This window comes from Pseudoliparis swirei, chromosome 7, assembly GCF_029220125.1.
Source record: "Pseudoliparis swirei isolate HS2019 ecotype Mariana Trench chromosome 7, NWPU_hadal_v1, whole genome shotgun sequence".
In the NCBI taxonomy this organism is placed as follows: Eukaryota; Metazoa; Chordata; class Actinopteri; order Perciformes; family Liparidae; genus Pseudoliparis; species Pseudoliparis swirei.
Genome location: NC_079394.1, coordinates 31,383,707 through 31,404,716, shown reverse-complemented (window position 1 = coordinate 31,404,716; position 21,010 = coordinate 31,383,707). Strand labels below are relative to the sequence as shown.

General features: G+C 53.0%; 2 protein-coding genes across 2 annotated transcripts in view; one reads left to right on the top strand and one right to left on the bottom strand.

Moving 5' to 3' along the window:
- The window catches only part of sub1b (SUB1 regulator of transcription b), a 275,625-nt gene that overhangs the window by 178,328 nt on the left and 76,287 nt on the right, over window positions 1-21,010 (bottom strand). The window lies entirely within an intron of this gene.
- The window catches only part of pdzd2 (PDZ domain containing 2), a 48,219-nt gene continuing 27,690 nt past the window's right edge, over window positions 482-21,010 (top strand). Inside the window, 5 exon segments of the mRNA XM_056420008.1 lie at window positions 482-787; window positions 15,809-16,115; window positions 16,722-17,194; window positions 17,299-17,881; window positions 20,821-20,966. Coding sequence (XP_056275983.1) covers window positions 16,002-16,115; window positions 16,722-17,194; window positions 17,299-17,881; window positions 20,821-20,966 — 1,316 coding nt within the window. The 5' untranslated portion in view covers window positions 482-787; window positions 15,809-16,001.

The window sequence follows — 21,010 nt, the reverse complement described above, 5'->3', positions numbered from 1 at the left end:
GAAGGCTACTTCTGACAAAGATAATTGAGAATTTAGCATACCTAGCGAGGAGAATTTAATTGCAACTACTACATGAAGCTATGCTGTGAAGGTAAGGCAAAATCACAATTAAATGTACATATACCATCTCGACTTCAGCCAGAAGGCGGAGGCTCCTGCCGCGATTGTGGAGGTATCGCAGTTTCCACATGGGGTGGAGAAAGGTAAACAAGGGACAACAAGGGCAAGAAGTGCTTCATTTGGTCACTTTAAGGGTTACGGGATCGCAAGCAGATTTGCATACGTCACTCCCGGCTTAATTTCGCGGGTGCCGTGAACAGATTTGCGTCCGTCACTTCCGCCAAGTGGTTAACGGTTAAGTGTTCCATTTGAGACAGCACTTCATCAGCGACGCAGTGCACTGCAATACAGTGCACTGAATTGTAGTGCACTGTATTGCAGTGTACTTCGTAAAGTGTGCGGTAGTAGACACAGCCATGGACATTTAGACTCCGCCCCTCCGCCTGCAGCCGAGAGACGAATGAAGCCCCCCGAGTGCCCGGAGCGGACCATCCTTACCTGGGAGAGGAGCAGGGGCCCGGAGACACTTGTAGTTCCTGTGTGTTCTCTTGTAGTTCCTGTGTTCTCCTCACAGCTCGGTACTTTATGCTCTGGATCTAAACCGCTAAGAAGCATTAGACGCGCCGCGCGCGCACCGTGCTCGTTCCTGGCGGTTTCTCCTGGACACATGGAGCCCCGTGGGGCCCGGAGCGGGGGGCCCCGCAGCGCGCGGACGTGTAGCCCGAAGGTACGTTCCCCTCGCCCTCCGCCGTGGCGCAGTCGGTCCTCCGAGGCAGCGCGTGGCGGCGCAGCGCGCGCAGCTCCACTCACATGGCGCGTCTCCTCCACCGGGAGAGGAGCGAGGAGAGCCGCCGCACCGGGAGTCCGGTCGGCCTGTGGTCCGTCACACTGACACAAGTCCGTTATGCGTGACGTCAGATCCTCACAGGACCTCAGCTGTGTGACAGGCCCCAACAACAACAACAACAACAACAACAACAGTTGGATACAGCTCATGTGCTCCATCCGAACACTGGAGGAAACTTGTGATACAAATGGTCATGACCTTCATTTTAATCTGAACCTGAGCGTGTCGAGGTGTTCGTGTGTCACCACCGAGTCTACATCAGCTCAGAGTGGGCTGTAGGGCCACAGGGCCCCTAGAGCCACAGGGCTGTAGGGCCACAGGGCCCCTAGAGCCACAGGACTGTAGGCCTGTAAGGCCACAGGGCTGTAGGGCCACAGAGCTGTAAGGCCACAGGGCCCCTAGAGCCGCTGTCCCACTCTATGTCTCACCCCTCTCTCTCTACATGTATATAATCTACATGTATATAATCTGCATGTATATAATCTACATGTTTATAATCTACATGTATATAATCTACATGTTTATAATCTGCATGTATATAATCTACATGTTTATAATCTACATGTATATAATCTGCATGTATATAATCTACATGTATATAATCTTCATGTATATAATCTGCATGTATATAATCTACATGTTTATAATCTACATGTTTATAATCTGCAATCTGCATGTTTATAATCTGCATGTATATAATCTACATGTATATAATCTAAATGTTTATAATCTACATGTATATAATCTACATGTTTATCATCTTCATGTATATAATCTGCATGTTTATAATCTGCATGTATATAATCTACATGTTTATAATCTGCATGTATATAATCTACATGTATATAATCGACAAGTTTATAATCTGCATGTATATAATCTACATGTTTATAATCTGCATGTATATAATCTACATGTTTATAATCTGCATGTATATAATCTGCATGTATATAATCTGCATGTATATAATCTACATGTTTATAGACGTGGCAGTAGCTGCATTCCTTGTGACATGTTATTCTTCTCAGACTTTACGGTTTCCTTGTGTCTTCGGTTCAGTTCCAGGTGGTTTGTTCACATATCATTCACAGCTGGGTTTAAACAACATGTTATTCATAAATATAAGGATATATTTATATATTTTCTTGATTAATGATCAATAATCCCCTAAATAAATTGACTCTTATGTCAACAAGCTGAGCCCCTTTGAACCTTCAGAAAGAAGTGTTTATCCGATGTTCAGGTTGCCATCAGCCCATATCAGACGATGCCTGTCCCGTCACCGTGGTTACCCACAGCACCGAGGAGGCGACCAGGAACAGGCCGCACGGCGCCTCTGCTCACCTCCCCGCTCCTCACGGCTCCTTTTGAGAGAGCAGCCGAGACCGATTGGCAATCAGCCGGCAGCCGAGGCCTAATGGAGACTCCGCCCACAGCTGCCACACTGCATGAAGTGTTGTCTCCATGTGAGCAACGAGCTGGAGGCTCCCTGGTGACGGAGGATCTCTCCTCTCCTCCTCCTCTCTGTCTCCTCTCCTCCTCCTCTCTCCTCCTCTCTACCACCTCCTCTCTCCTCTCTACCACCTCCTCTCTGTCTCCTCTCTACCTCCTCTCCTCCTCCTCTCTCCTCCTCTCTACCACCTCCTCTCTGTCTCCTCTCTAACTCCTCTCTCTCTGTCTCCTCTCTACCTCCTCTCTCCTCCTCTCTTCTCCTCCTCCTCTCCTCTCTTTCCTCTCTCCTCCTCTCTTCTCCTCCCTCCTCCTCCTCTCTCTCCTCCTCCTCCTCTCCTCTCTCCTCCTCTCTCTCCTCCTCCTCTCTCCTCCTCCTCTCTCTCCTCCTCCTCCTCTCTCCTCTCCTTCTCCTCTCTCCTCTCCTCCTCCTCCTCTCTCCTCTCCTTCTCCTCCTCTCTCCTCCTCTCTCCTCCCTTCTCCTCTCCTTCTCCCTCCTCTTCTCCTCCTTCTCCTCCTCTCCTTCTCTCCACTCTCCCCTCTCCTCCTCCTCTCCTCCTTTCCTCCTCTCTCCTCCCTGCTCCCTCTTCCCTCCTCTCCTCTCCCCTCTCCTCCTCTCTCCTCTCCTCCTCCTCTGTCTCCTCCTTCCTCCTCCTCCTCCTTCTCCTCTCTTCCTCCTCTCCTTCTCCCTCCTCCTCTCTACCTCCTCTCTGGTCTCTTCTCTACCTCCTCCCCTCTCCTTCTCCCTCCTCTCCTCCTCTCTGGGTGTCCCTCCCGCTCTGTTGGCTGCCTCATGGCTTCGTGATGAAGTAACGTGATGTCACTTTGGATGAAAGCCTCAGCTGAATGTTGTGATGTAATGAGTCTCCTCTGCTGGTCATTGGAGAGAATGCACTGTGGAAGACATCGGCTTTTAAAATCTTTTGTATGACAAACTGGAGGTTACCGCCTGGTGAACCTTGAAGATACCTGGCAGACCCCAAACCCTGCTGCTCAGCCCAGGCCTCAGGTCGGGGTCAGGAGGGTCAGGAGCTACCCTCTATGAGCTAAGAGAGGCTGTCATACACTGTGTGTGTGTGTGTGTGTGTGTGTGTGTGTGTGTGTGTGTGTGTGTGTGTGTGTGTGTGTGTGTGTGTGTGTGTGTGTGTGTGTGTGTGTGTGTGTGTGTGTGTGTGTGTGTGTGTGTGTGTGTGTGTGTGTGGCTTTGCTGACAGGAACAGGCCCTGAAGAAGGCGGGGCGGAGTCACTCCTCCTGTTGGTCAGGATGGCTCCTCATAGGCCTCTAGTGATGGAGGAGTCACTCCATAGGCCAGTGTTCACAACTTGGAGTCATAGAAATGAGTTTTCATTCTGCTATCAGCAGGAAGGAGGGTCCTCTAGAAGAGGCCCTCTACAAGGAGGGTCCTCTAGAAGAGGCCCTCTACCAGGAGGGTCTTCTAGCAGAGGCCCTCTACCAGGTGGGTCCTCTAGAAGAGGCCCTCTACGAGGAGGGTCTTCTAGCAGAGGCCCTCTACCAGGAGGGTCCTCTAGAAGAGGCCCTCTACCAGGAGGGTCTTCTAGCAGAGGCCCTCTACGAGGAGGGTCTTCTAGCAGAGGCTCTCTACCAGGAGGGTCCTCTAGAAGAGGCCCTCTACCAGGAGGGTCTTCTAGCAGAGGCCCTCTACCAGGAGGCTCTTCTAGCAGAGGCCCTCTACCAGGAGGGTCCTCTAGAAGAGGCCCTCTACCAGGAGGGTCCTCTAGAAGAGGCCCTCTACCAGGAGGGTCTTCTAGCAGAGGCCCTCGACCAGGAGGGTCCTCTAGAAGAGGCCCTCTACCAGGAGGGTCTTCTAGCAGAGGCCCTCTACCAGGTGGGTCCTCTAGAAGAGGCCCTCTACCAGGAGGGTCCTCTAGAAGAGGCCCTCTACCAGGAGGCTCTTCTAGCAGAGGCCCTCTACCAGGAGGGTCCTCTAGAAGAGGCCCTCTACCAGGAGGGTCTTCTAGCAGAGGCCCTCTACCAGGAGGGTCCTCTAGAAGAGGCCCTCTACCAGGAGGGTCTTCTAGCAGAGGCCCTCGACCAGGAGGGTCCTCTAGAAGAGGCCCTCTACCAGGAGGGTCTTCTAGCAGAGGCCCTCTACCAGGAGGGTCCTCTAGAAGAGGCCCTCTACCAGGAGGGTCCTCTAGAAGAGGCCCTCTACCAGGAGGGTCTTCTAGAAGAGGCCCTCTACCAGGAGGGTCTTCTAGAAGAGGCCCTCTACCAGGAGGGTCCTCTAGAAGAGGCCCTCTACCAGGAGGGTCTTCTAGCAGAGTCTCTCTACCAGGAGGGTCCTCTAGAAGAGGCCCTCTACCAGGAGGGTCTTCTAGAGGGCCCTCACCAGGAGGACCCCAGAAGAGGCCCTCTACCAGGAGGGTCTTCTAGCAGAGGCCCTCTACCAGGAGGGTCCTCTAGCAGAGGCCCTCTACCAGGAGGGTCTTCTAGAAGAGGCCCTCTACCAGGAGGGTCCTCTAGCAGAGGCCCTCTACCAGGAGGGTCCTCTAGCAGAGGCCCTCTACCAGGAGGGTCTTCTAGCAGAGGCCCTCTACCAGGTGGGTCCTCTAGAAGAGGCCCTCTATGAGGAGGGTCTTCTAGCAGAGGCCCTCTACCAGGAGGGTCCTCTAGAAGAGGCCCTCTACCAGGAGGGTCTTCTAGCAGAGGCCCTCTACCAGGAGGGTCCTCTAGAAGAGGCCCTCTACCAGGAGGCTCTTCTAGCAGAGGCCCTCTACCAGGAGGGTCCTCTAGAAGAGGCCCTCTACCAGGAGGGTCCTCTAGAAGAGGCCCTCTACCAGGAGGGTCTTCTAGCAGAGGCCCTCTACCAGGAGGGTCTTCTAGCTGAGGCCCTCTACCAGAAGGGTCTTCTAGCAGAGGCCCTCGACCAGGAGGGTCCTCTAGAAGAGGCCCTCTACCAGGAGGGTCTTCTAGCAGAGGCCCTCTACCAGGTGGGTCCTCTAGAAGAGGCCCTCTACCAGGAGGGTCCTCTAGAAGAGGCCCTCTACCAGGAGGGTCCTCTAGAAGAGGCCCTCTACCAGGAGGGTCCTCTAGAAGAGGCCCTCTACCAGGAGGGTCTTCTAGCAGAGGCCCTCTACCAGGAGGGTCCTCTAGAAGAGGCCCTCTACCAGGAGGGTCTTCTAGCAGAGGCCCTCTACCAGAAGGGTCTTCTAGCAGAGGCCCTCGACCAGGAGGGTCCTCTAGAAGAGGCCCTCTACCAGGAGGGTCTTCTAGCAGAGGCCCTCTACCAGGTGGGTCCTCTAGAAGAGGCCCTCTACCAGGAGGGTCCTCTAGAAGAGGCCCTCTACCAGGAGGGTCTTCTAGAAGAGGCCCTCTACCAGGAGGGTCTTCTAGAAGAGGCCCTCTACCAGGAGGGTCCTCTAGAAGAGGCCCTCTACCAGGAGGGTCTTCTAACAGAGGCCCTCTACCAGGAGGGTCCTCTAGAAGAGGCCCTCTACCAGGAGGGTCTTCTAGCAGAGTCTCTCTACCAGGAGGGTCCTCTAGAAGAGGCCCTCTACCAGGAGGGTCCTCTAGAAGAGGCCCTCTACCAGGAGGGTCTTCTAGAAGAGGCCCTCTACCAGGAGGGACCTCTAGAAGAGGCCCTCTACCAGGAGGGTCTTCTAGCAGAGGCCCTCTACCAGGAGGGTCCTCTAGAAGAGGCCCTCTACCAGGAGGGTCCTCTAGCAGAGGCCCTCTACCAGGAGGGTCTTCTAGAAGAGGCCCTCTACCAGGAGGGTCCTCTAGCAGAGGCCCTCTACCAGGAGGGTCCTCTAGCAGAGGCCCTCTACCAGGACCTGCATCTCAATAGAGGTCCTACATGCTGCACAGGGTTAGTCTCTACGCATTGGTTCCCCAGAGACTCTGTAGCCTTCCTGGATGTCAACACACACACACACACAGCAAGGTGAAACCCCCCCAGTCCAGGACCAGCTCGGCTCCCTCCGCTCACAGACTGCTGACAGCCGCTCGGCTCGGCCTGAAACAATAACCATCTCTAATCCGGCGTGTCGCCGCAGAGCCCGGAGTCAGTCCGACCCCAACAGACCGCCTCCATTGTCCCTGGTTTACAGCCATGCTCTCACCTGAAGGAGAACAAAGGAACATGCTGACCCCAGCACATGAGCAGCCTGACCTTCTCCTGGGGTCAGCCTGGTGGACCTGGCTGGTCTTCATGCTGTTCCTCTCCCCCTGATTCAAAGCCTGCTACCTTTTCCCAACAAGGTGTCCTCTTTAGTCCTGACCCTTCAGCCCATTAAGTACATTCAGGCTACTCCAGGTTGAGAGTCCTGTACCCCTCCAAGATCTGAGGTCCTTACCAGCCCCCTCCACCAGCTTCCCCAGGGAAGCTGAGCGCTGTGGTACCCGGTCTACGGGCTTTCACCACCATGCCATGCCACAAGCCACGACTCCCACGAGACGCTGAAGGGTTGAAGACGATGTCCTCCGGCGTCTGGGTGTGAAGCTCACCCCCACGTGCAGCTCCTGAACCCTGTCAGGAACAAGGGTGAGGCCCCCGAGAGCCTTCAGACCTCCTCACAGAGACGCTGTCGGTCAAGTCCATCCCCAGTACGGGTCAGCACACTGAGCCCAACCCTGCACTCTCTTCCTGCATTGCCTTCCGGTTTGCCAGAACTTCCTTGTGGTCTACAGGCAGTCCTTCTCGATCCTCTCTCTGGTGTTGGCTCAGGAGACCCTACCCCCCCCCCCCCCCTTCACAACAGCACAGCTCTACGCGATGCACACACTCCTCCATGATGAGGACGGAATACCAACCACCAGCTCCGTCGAGGAAGAATCGGGAACATCTGTGATCACAGCAGTAGTTCCAGTTGGACCGGTCCCTCCTGGGTTTTGTGTTTGAGACAATCCGGTTATGTTGGGCTTTAGAAGGTGATTAAAGCGTCTCGACCACAGCGGCTCACAGAAGTGCAGCTTCCTCCTGTATTCTGGAACAATGTGACATTTGGGATGTGCTAAAAGGGCTTCTTGTAATCCGTGGCCATATGGAGATTTGGGTAAGAGCAGGAGGGGGGGGGCATTGAGGTCAGCCTGAAACACAGAACAATAAGAAGGGAACTAATCCTGGTTGTCAAACTGTGAAGTGGAGAAATGTGACGTGAGCACACCTTGACACACAGAGATCTGGTCTGGACCAAGTGAACCCACTGCAGGCGTGAAAGTCTTCAATGGCCCCCCAGGTGTGAATGCCAGGGCTCCTGACCCCTCTGACCTGGGCTCAGCCCCCCCACAGGTGATGGCTAAGAGGAGACCACTGGACCAGAGGAAGAGGCGTGGACCGACCCGGCTGGGAACCCGCATCATTACAGACCGAAGGTCTTCGGTTGTGTGACGAGCGTCTGGCGGCGGGCTGGGGATTAGGGTCGGAGGGGGAGGGGCTCCATTCAGAGAGATTTAGGTCGTTACGGGAAATGTTAATGCTTAACTGACTCTCTGCTGGGAACCTTCACACACTCCATGGAGCTGGCGCCAGATGTCCTCTACGAGCCACAGGGATCCTCTGTGAGGCCCCGGCTACCTGCTTCATGCCTCCAGAGAACTCACCTGAGCACTGAGGGGTTGGGGAGTTGGTCCTGGACATAGGCTGTCTATACGCATGCACTGTGAAGAACTCTGAGGGAGCTTGTCATTTGTGATTGTGGGCTATACAAAAGATACTGAATTGAATAGAATGCATGTGGGTAACTGCAGTGAACCGTAACCCTTCAGTTAGCGACATGAAGACCAGCTCTGCTAGCTAGAGATCAACTCTGTCATCTCACACGACTCTCAGCCACTCCGCCCTCCTCCACATTATGGCTTGGGCAATACAGAGTTTAGTTTAGTTTATTAACTGGATCCCCGTTAGTCGGGTTGAGTACCGAAAACCCCTGAACACGAGGAGACTGACGAAGAGCAGCCTGAACTCAGAGTAGCACCGCAACGTTGATCGCAAGTCTTGCATTCATAAAAGTAGGCCAACAAATAATAAATTAGCCATTATAACCATGTTGAAGCTAGCTCGTAGCTAGCTCTAGCTACAAGCGCGACAGTCTGATCCCGTTTTCTTTCAGTGCTCCATGAGAACGGCTTCACAGGGAATCTGGAAGAGGCTTTAAAGTCGTCTTTGTCAATCAGCGTGTTGTGATTCTTTTTATTTAAGTACCGGTTTAGCACCAGACGATACCCATCCCTACCGTTAGCTGACGCCTTAGCGGATGCTAATCTTCTTGTTGTCCACAGAGAGGACAACATGTACACACAACATGTACACACAACATGTAACACACACAATATGTACACACAACATGTAAGACATACAACATGTACACACAACATGTAACACATACAACATGTACACACAACATGTACACACAACATGTAACACAACATGTAACGCATACAACATGTAACACATACAACATGTACACACAACATGTACACACAACATGTAACACATACAACATGTACACACAACATGTAACACAACAACATGTAACACATACAACATGTAACACATACAACATAATATATACAATATGTACATGTACACACATGTACACACAACATGTACACACAACATGTAACACATACAACATGTAACACATACAACATGTACACACATGTACACACAACATGTACACACAACATGTAACACATACAACATGTACACACAACATGTAACACATACAACATGTAACACATACAACATGTACACACATATGTAACACATACAACATGTACACATACAACATGTACACACAATATGTACACACAACATGTAATATATACAACATGTACACACAACATGTACACACAACATGTAACACATACAACATGTACACACAACATGTACACACAACATGTACACACAACATGTAACACATACAACATGTACACACAACATGTAACACATACAACATGTAACACACACAACATGTAACACACACAACATGTACACACAACATGTAACACACACAATATGTACACACAACATGTAAGACATACAACATGTAACACATAACATGTACATATGTACATACAACATATACACATATGTAACATATAATACATATATACAATATGTACATACAACATGTATATACATAACATGTACACAACATATAACACATACAACATGTACACACAACATGTAACACAACATACATATACATACAACATGTACACATATACAACATGTAACACATACAACATGTAATACATACAATATACAACATGTAACACATACAACATGTAACACATACAACATGTAACACATACAACATGTACACACATGTACACACAACATGTACACACAACATGTAACACATACAACATGTAACACATACAACATGTACACACAACATGTAACACATACAACATGTAACACATACAACATGTACATACAACATGTAACACATACAACATGTACACACAACATGTAACACATACAACATGTAACACATACAACATGTACACACAACATGTAACACATACAACATGTACACACAACATGTAACACATACAACATGTACACACAACATGTACACACAACATGTAACACATACAACATGTAACACATACAACATGTACACACAACATGTACACACAACATGTACACACAACATGTAACACATACAACATGTACACACAACATGTAACACACAACATGTACACACAACATGTAACACATACAACATGTAACACATACAACATGTAACACATACAACATGTAACACATACAACATGTACATACAACATGTAACACATACAACATGTACATACAACATCTACATGTCTCATACTCATTCTCTCTCAGTGTCTCTCTCAGTGTCTCTCGTTCACGTCTCTGTGTGTCTCGTTCATCTCTGTCTCGGTGTCTCGTTCACGTCTCTCAGTGTCTCTCGTTCACGTCTCTCGGTGTCTCTCGTTCACGTCTCTCGTTCACGTCTCTCTGTGTCTCTCGTTCACGTCTCTGTCTCTCGTTCGTCTCGGTGTCTTTCCGTCTCTGGGTGTCTCTCGTTCACGTCTCTCTCTCGCCCTGTCTCTCACGTCTCTCGTGTCTCTCGTTCCGTCTCTCGTGTCTCGCTCACGTCTCTCGTGTCTCGGTGTCTCGCTCACGTCTCTCGTGTCTCGTTCACGTCTCGTCTCCGTCTCTGTGTCTCGCTCGTCTCTGTGTCTCTGCTCACGTCTCGGTGTCTCTCGTTCCGTCTCTCTGTCTCTCGTCCGTCTCGGTGGTGTCTCGTTCCGTCTCTCGGTGTCTCTCGTTCACGTCTCTCGGTCTCTCTCGGTGTCTGGTCTCTCGGTGTCTCGTTCACGTCTGTCTCGGTCTCTCGTTCCGTCTCTCGGTGTCTCTCGTTCCGTCTCGGTGTCTCCTGTCTCGTTCCGTCTCTCGGTGTCTCGTTCACGTCTCTGGTGTCTCGTGTCTCTGTTCCCGTCTCGGTGTCTCTCGTCCGTCCTCGCCTCGTTCACGTCTCTGGTGTCTCTCGTTCACGTCTCTCTGTGTCTCGTTCACGTCTCGGTGTCTGTCTCTCGTTCACGTCTCTCGGTGTCTCTCGTTCACGTCTCTCGGTGTCTCTCGTTCACGTCTCTCGTTCACGTCTCTCGGTGTCTCTCGTTCACGTCTCTCGGTGTCTCTCGTTCCGCGTCTCTGTGTCTCTCGTTCCGTCTCCGGTGTCTCGTTCCGTCTCGTTCGGTGTCTCGTTCTCGTCTCTCGGTGTCTCTCGTCTCGCTCGGTGTCTCTCGTTCACGTCTCTCGGTGTCTCTCGTTCACGTCTCTCGGTGTCTCTCGTTCACGTCTCTCGGTGTCTCTCGTTCACGTCTCTCGGTGTCTCTCGTTCACGTCTCTCGTTCACGTCTCTCGGTGTCTCGTTCCCGTCTGTCTCGTTCACGTCTCGGTGTCTCGTTCACGTCTCTGTGTCTCTCGGTGTCGTTCACGTCTCTCGTGTCTCGTTCACGTCTCTCGGTGTCTCCTCGCTCACGCCTCTCTGTGTCTCACGTTCACGTCTCTCGGTGTCTCGTTCACGTCTCTGGTGTCTCTGTGTCTCTCGTTCACGTCTCTGTGTCTCTCGTTCACGTCTCTCGGTGTCTCTCGTTCACGTCTCTCTGTGTCTCTCGTTCACGTCTCTCGGTGTCTCTCGTTCACGTCTCTCTGTGTCTCTCGTTCACGTCTCTCGGTGTCTCTCGTTCACGTCTCTCGGTGTCTCTCGTTCACGTCTCTCGGTGTCTCTCGTTCACGTCTCTCGGTGTCTCTCGTTCACGTCTCGGTGTCTCTCGTTCACGTCTCTCTGTGTCTCTCGTTCACGTCTCTTGTCTCCACGTCTCTCGCTCTGTGTCTCTCGTTCCGTCTCTCTTGTCTCTCGTTCACGTCTCTCGTTCACGTCTCTGTGTCTCTCGTTCACGTCTCTCGGTGTCTCTCGTTCACGTCTCTCGTGTCTCTCGTTCACGTCTCTCGGTGTCTCTCGTTCACGTCTCTCTGTCTCTCGTTCACGTCTCTCTGTGTCTCTCGTTCACGTCTCTCGGTGTCTCTCGTTCACGTCTCTGTGTCTCTCGTTCACGTCTCTCGGTGTCTCTCGTTCACGTCTCTCTGTGTCTCTCGTTCACGTCTCGGTGTCTCTCGTTCACGTCTCTCGTTCACGTCTCTCGGTGTCTCTCGTTCACGTCTCTCGGTGTCTCTCGTTCACGTCTCTCGGTGTCTCGTTCACGTCTCTCGGTGTCTCTCGTTCACGTCTCTCGGTGTCTCTCGTTCACGTCTCTCGGTGTCTCTCGTTCACGTCTCGGTGTCTCTCGTTCACGTCTCGTTCACGTCTCTCGGTGTCTCTCGTTCACGTCTCGGTGTCTCTCGTTCACGTCTCTTCTCTCGGTGTCTCGTTCACGTCTCTCGGTGTCTCTCGTTCACGTCTCTCGGTGTCTCTCGTTCACGTCTCTCGGTGTCTCTCGTTCACGTCTCTCGTTCACGTCTCTCGGTGTCTCTCGTTCACGTCTCTCGGTGTCTCTCGTTCACGTCTCTCGGTGTCTCTGATTCCGCGTCTCTCGGTGTCTCGTTCACGTCTCTCGGTGTCTCTCGTTCACGTCTCTCGGTGTCTCTCGTTCACGTCTCTGTGTCTCTCGTTCACGTCTCTCGTTCACGTCTCTCGGTGTCTCGTTCCCGTCTCTGGTGTCTCTCGGTGTCTCTCGTTCACGTCTCTCGGTGTCTCTCGTTTCACGTCTCTCTGTGTCTCTCGTTCACGTCTCTCGGTGTCTCTCGTCTCGGTGTCTCTCGTTCACGTCTCTCGGTGTCTCTCGTTCACGTCTCTCGTTCACGTCTCTCTGTGTCTCTCGTTCACGTCTCTCGGTGTCTCTCGTTCACGTCTCTCGTTCACGTCTCTCTGTGTCTCTCGTTCACGTCTCGGTGTCTCTCGTTCACGTCTCTCGTTCACGTCTCTCTGTGTCTCTCGTTCACGTCCTCTCGTTCCGTCTCGGTGTCTCGTTCACGTCTCTCAGTGTCTCTCGTTCACGTCTCTCTGTGTCTCTCGTTCACGTCTCTCTGTGTCTCTCGTTCACGTCTCTCTGTGTCTCTCGTTCGTCTCTCGGTGTCTCTGATTCCACGTCTCGTTCCGTCTCTCTGTGTCTCTCGTTCCGTCTCGTCTCTCGGTGTCTCGTTCACTCTCTGTGTCTCTCGTTCACGTCTCTCGGTGTCTCGTTCACGTCTCTCTGTGTCTCTCGTTCACGTCTCTCGGTGTCTCTCGTTCACGTCTCTGGTGTCTCTCGTTCCCTTCTCTGGTGCGGCGCTCTCACATTTCACCCTCATGTGTCTGCGTTGCATTTCCTCTTCTCTCTCTGGCTGCGGTGCCGTCCTGTGGCTGCTCTGATTGGCTGAGGTCTGCTGTCCATTAGCAGCCTCCGGGGACTCGCTGCCCTCGGGTGTTTCAGTTTGATGGCCAGATGCCGAGCGAGCATCCGGGCGGAGAGGTGTCAGGGTTCAGAGGGAGGGGCTCATCAGAACTCTGGTTCCGTAGAGAAGGTTCAGGAATACACAACATGCCCCGTTGTGTCGTTCGCCGGAGCTTTTATAACGCCCACGTTAGCCGGGTAGTGAAAAGGTAAAAGAGAGAAGAAGAGAGACCTTGAGGGCGTAGACTGTGTGTATCGCCGCCATCTTGGATTACGACGCCGCCATCTTGGCTTTTTGCAACCAACAAACGGAAGTTACCATTTTTGGACCATTGAGGGCTGAGGTAGAGACGGCGTATACGTCTCTGGTGTCGACCTGTCAATCACCTCTTAGCCCCGCCCCTAAAGCGCCCCCTGCTCTATGGTCTCTAGATGACCATAAAGTATAAATGATGACATCATGCTGTGTAGAAGAAGACTTGAAACTAGAGACTGAGACATGAACTCATGTTTAAAATGCTCAGGTAATAAATTGAGAAGTAGTCATTTTCTCATAGACTTCTATAAAATCAGACTCCGCCCCCTGCTGGTCAGGAGGGACAACGCGAGTTTAACACACTTCTCTGACCCAGAGGCTACCGCCTCAGAAATAATGTCAACATTAAATAAATCAGAAACCAAGGCCAGTAACAGACACATGTTGAGAGGCTCCATTAACCCCTCGACGGCCTGATCTCTCTCTCTAAAGCTTGGTCTCCCCGAGGTGCCCCGCCCCCCTGTAAACCTCCTATTCCAGTCTGTGGTAGCGCTCGGTCCAGAAGTGGGCGGGCCTTGAGCGGGGAGTGTCCAGGAATAGTGGAGGCGGAGGGGACCACAAAGCCAGCCGTTTATTTGAAGCCGGAGCTGCGTAGTCATTACAGTGTGGTCTGCTGGGCCCGAGATGACGGCTTCACCCAGATTCCTCACTTCACAGAACCTCGTTGTGTGGACGGGCCCCTGGTGGACCGGGGTCCTCCAGGGGCCCGTCCACACAACGAGGTCCGTCGCTGCCAGCCGAGTAGATCCTGAGACGCTCAGCGACGGCTCATCCTCCAGGAAGTTGTTTGTGGAGAGTTGGGCGGGGCCGTGAGTCTGTTTGTGTAATTGCTGCTGCAAGAATAAAAGTGTTCAGCCCCGTCAGAGACGGCGGCCCACCGTCTCCATGGAGGATAGACGGCCCGCCGCCTCCATGGAGGATAGACGGCCCGCCGTCTCCATGGAGGATAGACGGCCCGCCGTCTCCATGGAAGATAGCCCGCGCCGTCTCATGGAGGATAGGCAGCCCGCCGTCTCTCATGGAGGATGCCCGCCGTCTCCACGGTCTCTCATGGAGGATATCTCTCATGGATAGACGGCCCACCGTCTCCACGGAGGATAGACGGCCCGCCGTCTCCACGGAGGATAGACGGCCCGCCGTCTCCACGGAGGATAGACGGCCCGCCGTCTCCACGGAGGATAGACGGCCCGCCGTCTCCACGGAGGATAGACGGCCCGCCGTCTCCACGGAGGATAGACGGCCCGCCGCCCACGGAGGATAGACGCCCGCCGATACGGCCCGCCGTCTCCACGGAGGATAGACGGCCCGCCGTCTCTCATGGAGGATAGGCGGCCCGCCGTCTCTCATAAGGGATAGACGGCCCGCCGTCTCCACGGAGGATAGACGGCCCGCCGTCTCCACGGAGGATAGACGGCCCGCCGTCTCCACGGAGGATAGACGGCCCGCCGTCTCCACGGAGGATAGACGGCCCGCCCGTCTCGGAGGATAGAGGCCCGCTGCCTCATGACGGAGGATAGACGCCCGTCTCCACGGAGGATAGACGGCCCGCCGTCTCTCATGGAGGATAGACGGCCCGCCGTCTCCACGGAGGATAGACGGCCCGCCGTCTCCACGGAGGATAGACGGCCCGCCGTCTCTCATGGAGGATAGATGGCCCACCGTCTCCATGGAGGATAGATGGCCCACCGTCTCCACGGAGGATAGACGGCCCGCCGTCTCCACGGAGGATAGACGGCCCGCCGTCTCCACGGAGGATAGACGGCCCGCCGTCTCCACGGAGGATAGACGGCCCGCCGTCTCCACGGAGGATAGACGGCCCGCCGTCTCCACGGAGGATAGACGGCCCGCCGTCTCTCATGGAGGATAGATGGCCCACCGTCTCCATGGAGGATAGATGGCCCACCGTCTCCATGGAGGATAGACGGCCCGCCGTCTCCATGGAGGATAGACGGCCCGCCGTCTCCATGGAGGATAGACGGCCCGCCGTCTCCATGGAGGATAGGCGGCCCGCCGTCTCCATGGAGGATAGACGGCCCGCCGTCTCCATGGAGGATAGACGGCCCACCGTCTCCATGGAGGATGCTCCAGACGCTCTCCAGCTTTACCCACATCATCAGACCTTCTGGCTGCTCGGGGTTGATTGGTTGATCATGTCCTCGTGTTCTAAACTGTTTGTATGGTTGGGTCAGTGTTGCTGATGATGAACGGAGAGCACGCTCTTCTTCCTGTGACCTTCCTTGACCTTTTGACCTCCTGTGTCCTGTAGGACACGTCCTGATGCTGCAGACGGCCGACGTGACTCCGACGTCTCCCCTCCCCTTCTCGGAGTAGACTTTGAGTTCCTCTGCCCAGCCCCTCCTCTCACGATGGACCAGTCGGCCCGCCCCGGTGCCGCCTGGCGGACCCCTCGGAGCGGCTGCTGGTGAGCCCCCCCCCCCTCACAGGCCAAGGATGCCAGGATGCCCATCACTCAGGACAACGCCCTCAGCATCCTCTCCCTGCTGGAGAACTGGCGCGGGGCTCAGAGGTCCCAGCAGGACCACAACCTGAATCGAGATCGCTCCAGCTGCAAGGTACTCCTAAAACAACAACAACACATCTCTTCACCTTCACATTCCTTGGGATTGTTGTACTGGTTGGTTTTGTACTAAATGATGACATCATGCTGTAAAGAAGAAGACTTGAAACTAGAGAATGAGACATAAACTCATGTTTACATGTTTACTGAGGGAAGCAGAGTCATTGTATAGACTTCTATACAACCAGAGGAGTCGCCTGGTGGTCAGGAGAGAGAATGCAGCTTTAACACATGAACCATAGACTTCTATACAACCAGAGGAGTCGCCCCCTGGTGGTCAGGAGAGATAATGCAGCTTTAACACATGAAGCAGAGACTTCTATACAACCAGAGGAGTCGCCTGGTGGTCAGGAGAGAGAATGCAGCTTTAACACATGAAGCATAGACTTCTATACAACCAGAGGAGTCGCCCCCTGCTGAGAATAAATGTTTTAACACAGACTAGAGGTTGCCGCCTGGCTTCAACAGACGCAGCGTAGACCAGATCAGGGTTTTGACCTCACTAGAAGCTGGAGGCCTCCACTCCGCGAGCTAAATGAGCTAAGCTGCACGTCTATTCTCTACTAATGGATTCCTCTTCCTCCTCCTCCTCTTCCTCCAGCAGGTGCATCAGGACTCCCAGCAGAATGGGGAGGTCGGCCGGCTGTGCAGCAGCAGCGGCGTCCGGGCGGAGGACGTGTCTCTGTGTCTGCCGGCCATCCTCAAGCTGACGGAGTACATCAAGTTCAACTTCCTGGAGGGCGAGGCGGCTTCGCCCGGCAGCCCCTCCTCCTCCGTCAGGGAGGGGCCGGACGTGGAGGTCCACGCCGTGTCGCTCTGCAAAGACCCGGGCGACGCCGCCGAGTTCGGCCTCAGCTTCGGCAACATCCCCATTTTCGGGGACCCCGACGGGAGAAAGAAGGGGGGCCCGAGGAGGAGGAGGGACCAGGGCCCCATCGGGGACGTGGGCTGCATCTGGGTGACGGAGGTGAGGAAGAGGAGCCCGGCGGCCCACTGCGGCGCCATCAAACTCCGGGATGAGCTGCTGTCACTCAACGGGCAGCTGATGGTGGGAGTCGATGTGGGTGGAGCCAGGTAAGACCACCTGGATACAGGTGTGAAGCTGTGGTTGAGCCTTCGCGAGGACCGGCCAATCACAGCGCAGCATCAGAGTCTGACCGACGCCTTGTTGTGTCCAGTTACCTGGCCGACCAGTGCTGGAGCGGAGGCCGCATCTACCTGATCATGCTGCGGCGAGTCAAGCGCCAGGCTCCGCCCCCGCCCTGCAACGCCAACGCCGCCGCTGGAGGCCGCGCCGAAGACCCGCCGCGGTGCGGCGCCGCCTCCGCCCCCCCGGCCAACGGCAAGCGCACGCGGAAGGTTGGCGTGATATCGCGGTCGTCCTCCAATCGGGACTCTGGATTAAAGAGCTCGCACCACGGCTGCAACGGCTCCGCCCCCGCCGCCGAGGGCGCTCCTCCTGGAGGGGGCGGTCCTTCTGGAGGGGGCGGTCCTCCTAGAGGGGGCGGTCTTCCTGGAGGGGGTGGTCCTTCTGGAGGGGGCGGTCTTCCTGGAGGGGGCGGTCCTTCTGGAGGGGGCGGTCCTTCTGGAGGGGGCGGTCTTCCTGGAGGGGGCGGTCCGGGTGGCGTCCACAGCCCGGCCGCCTCCCCCCTGGGGAGGACGGCGCCCCAGCGGCTCCGCGGCGCCACGCTGCCGACCCGATGTCACAGCCAGCTGCTGGAATGCAGCATGGAATCCTTCAGCAGTGAATCTTCAAGCCTGGTAAGACCTGGGGGGAGAGGCTCCGCCCCTTATTCTAGAGAGGGTGAACCCGCTCATGTCTGGTCACACCGGTACCATGCTCTTCGGTTGCAAGAAGCCAAGATGGCGACGGCCACAGAGCCGAACTCCAGGCTTCACAACCAACGGGCGTCGTCATGACGACTCGGGGTCAGGACTCACAGAATAGATTTAAATTAATAGATATATCGCCAGGAGGAGAGCTAGTTAATGTTAGCTGTTAGCTGTTGGCTGTTGGCTGTTGGCTGTTAGCTGTTAGGGTTAGCTGTTGGCTGTTGGCTGTTAGGGTTAGCTGTTAGCTGTTGGCTGTTGGCTGTTAGGGTTAGCTGTTGGCTGTTGGCTGTTAGCTGTTGGCTGTTGGCTGTTAGCTGTTAGCTGTTGGCTGTTGGCTGTTAGCTGTTGGCTGTTGGCTGTTAGGGTTAGCTGTTAGCTGTTGGCTGTTAGCTGTTAGCTGTTGGCTGTTAGGGTTAGCTGTTAGCTGTTGGCTGTTAGGGTTAGCTGTTGGCTGTTGGCTGTTAGGGTTAGCTGTTAGCTGTTGGCTGTTGGCTGTTAGGGTTAGCTGTTAGCTGTTGGCTGTTAGCTGTTGGCTGTTAGGGTTAGCTGTTGGCTGTTAGGGTTAGCTGTTAGCTGTTGGCTGTTAGGGTTAGCTGTTGGCTGTTGGCTGTTAGGGTTAGCTGTTGGCTGTTGGCTGTTGGCTGTTGGCTGTTAGCTGTTAGCTGTTGGCTGTTGGCTGTTAGCTGTTGGCTGTTGGCTGTTAGGGTTAGCTGTTGGCTGTTGGCTGTTAGCTGTTGGCTGTTAGGGTTAGCTGTTAGCTGTTAGGGTTAGCTGTTGGCTGTTAGCTGTTGGCTGTTGGCTGTTAGCTGTTAGCTGTTGGCTGTTGGCTGTTAGCTGTTGGCTGTTGGCTGTTAGGGTTAGCTGTTGGCTGTTAGGGTTAGCTGTTAGCTGTTGGCTGTTAGCTGTTAGCTGTTGGCTGTTAGGGTTAGCTGTTAGCTGTTGGCTGTTAGGGTTAGCTGTTGGCTGTTGGCTGTTAGCTGTTAGCTGTTGGCTGTTAGCTGTTGGCTGTTAGGGTTAGCTGTTGGCTGTTGGCTGTTAGCTGTTGGCTGTTAGGGTTAGCTGTTAGCTGTTGGCTGTTAGGGTTAGCTGTTAGCTGTTGGCTGTTAGGGTTAGCTGTTAGCTGTTGGCTGTTAGGGTTAGTTAGTTGGCTGTTGGAGGCGTCCTCTGGAGGACTGTTAGCTGTTGGCTGTCAGCTCCTGTTAGGCTGTGAGAGGACACTCGCCACAGAGGCTCACGGAGACTTAGGCTGTGTCTACCGCACACTTTACGAAGGACACTGCAATACAGAGCCCTGACATCTTAGTGCTGCGTGGCTGATGAGTCTGTATCAAATGGAACACTGACGTTCACCACTTGGCGGAGTGACGGACGCAAATCTGTTCACGGCACCCGCGAAATTAAGCCGGGAGTGACGTACGCAAATACCCGCGAAACTTAAAGTGACCAAATGAAGCACTTCCTGCCCTCTTGTTGTCCCTTGTTTACCTTTCTCCACCCCATGTGGAAACTGCGATACCTCCACCATCGCGGCAGGAGCCTCGTGGTCGACCGCTTGTGCTACCGGAGCATCTCGTCCGCCATTGTTTTAAAAATAAAATGAAAAGCTGGCGAAAGGGCTCCTCCTCTTCCGCTACGTAGCCAAGATGGCGGCCGTTGAGGGCCAGTAGTGTCCATCGTTTACACTGCATGTTCTGCCCGTTTGCAGAGCGCCATGCGGACACTCGGGGCTCTGGTGCTGCTGGTTCTGTCAGTGTGGCGCCCGAAGCACTGAAAGGCATCCAAGTGCTCAAGTGTCCGGGAGGAGACACGGCCTTAGACTCCATGTTTAATGGTCACATGGAACAGAGTCATGTGACCCGATGTGGGGAGAGGGAAGAAGAAGAAGCTCTCCAGTCCTCAGTGTTGACACGGGAAGAGCTCTTATAGACCATATTTATAATATATATATATTTATACAATTATATATTTACATATTTTATATTTATATTTATATCAATATTTATATACACTACCGTTCAAAAGTTTTGGATCACTTAGAAATGACTTTATTTTTCAAAGAAAAGCACTGTTTATAACATTAAATCAATCATAAATACCCTCTCTACATTGTTAATGTGGTAAATGACTCTTCTAGGTGAAACGTCTGGTTTCTAATGAAATATCTCCAGAGGTGTATAGAGGCCCATTTCATCATCACTCCAGTGTTCTGATGGTACATTGTGTAATCGCCTTAGAAGACTAATGTCTGATTAGAAAACCCGTGCAATTATGTTAGCACAGCTGAAAACAGTTATGCTGGTGATATAAGCTATACAACTGGCCTTCCTTTGAGCTTGAAGTTTGTAGAACAAAATTAATACTTCAAATATTAATAATTATTTCTAACCTTGTCAATGTCTTGACTATATTTTATATTCATTTGATAAATAAAAGTGTGATTTTTCATGGAAGACACGAAATTGTCTGGGTGATCCCAAACTTTTGAACGGTAGTGTATATATTTCTATTTATATATATTTATATATATATATATATGTATACATATATTTATATATATATATTCTATATATATATATACATTTATAAATATATTTACATATATATATGTATATGTGTATATATATATGTATATATGTATACATACATTTATTTATATATATATATATACATATATATTTTTATTACCTGAGGATCAGACTCATTAAATTGAATCCAGTTTATTTTGTTTAGCCCGATATCACAAATCACAACCTCCCCTCAACGGCCTTTACAGTCTGAACACAGACATCCCTGACCTTTGACCTTTGACCTCACGTCCCAGCAGCCTCTCGGGCCTCCTCTCTGACGTGTTCTTGCTCCTCCTGCAGCCCAGAGAGGGCAGCTACATCTGGAAGATGCACATGGTGAAGGGCGACGAGGGGCTGGGCATCCAGATCACGGGGGGGCGGGGCTCCAAGCGCTCGCCCCGCGGCGTCGTCATCGCCCACGTGGAGAAGGCGGGCGCCATTCACAGGTACGGCCTCGAGGCCACGCCCCTCAGGGCTCACGAGGACCAAC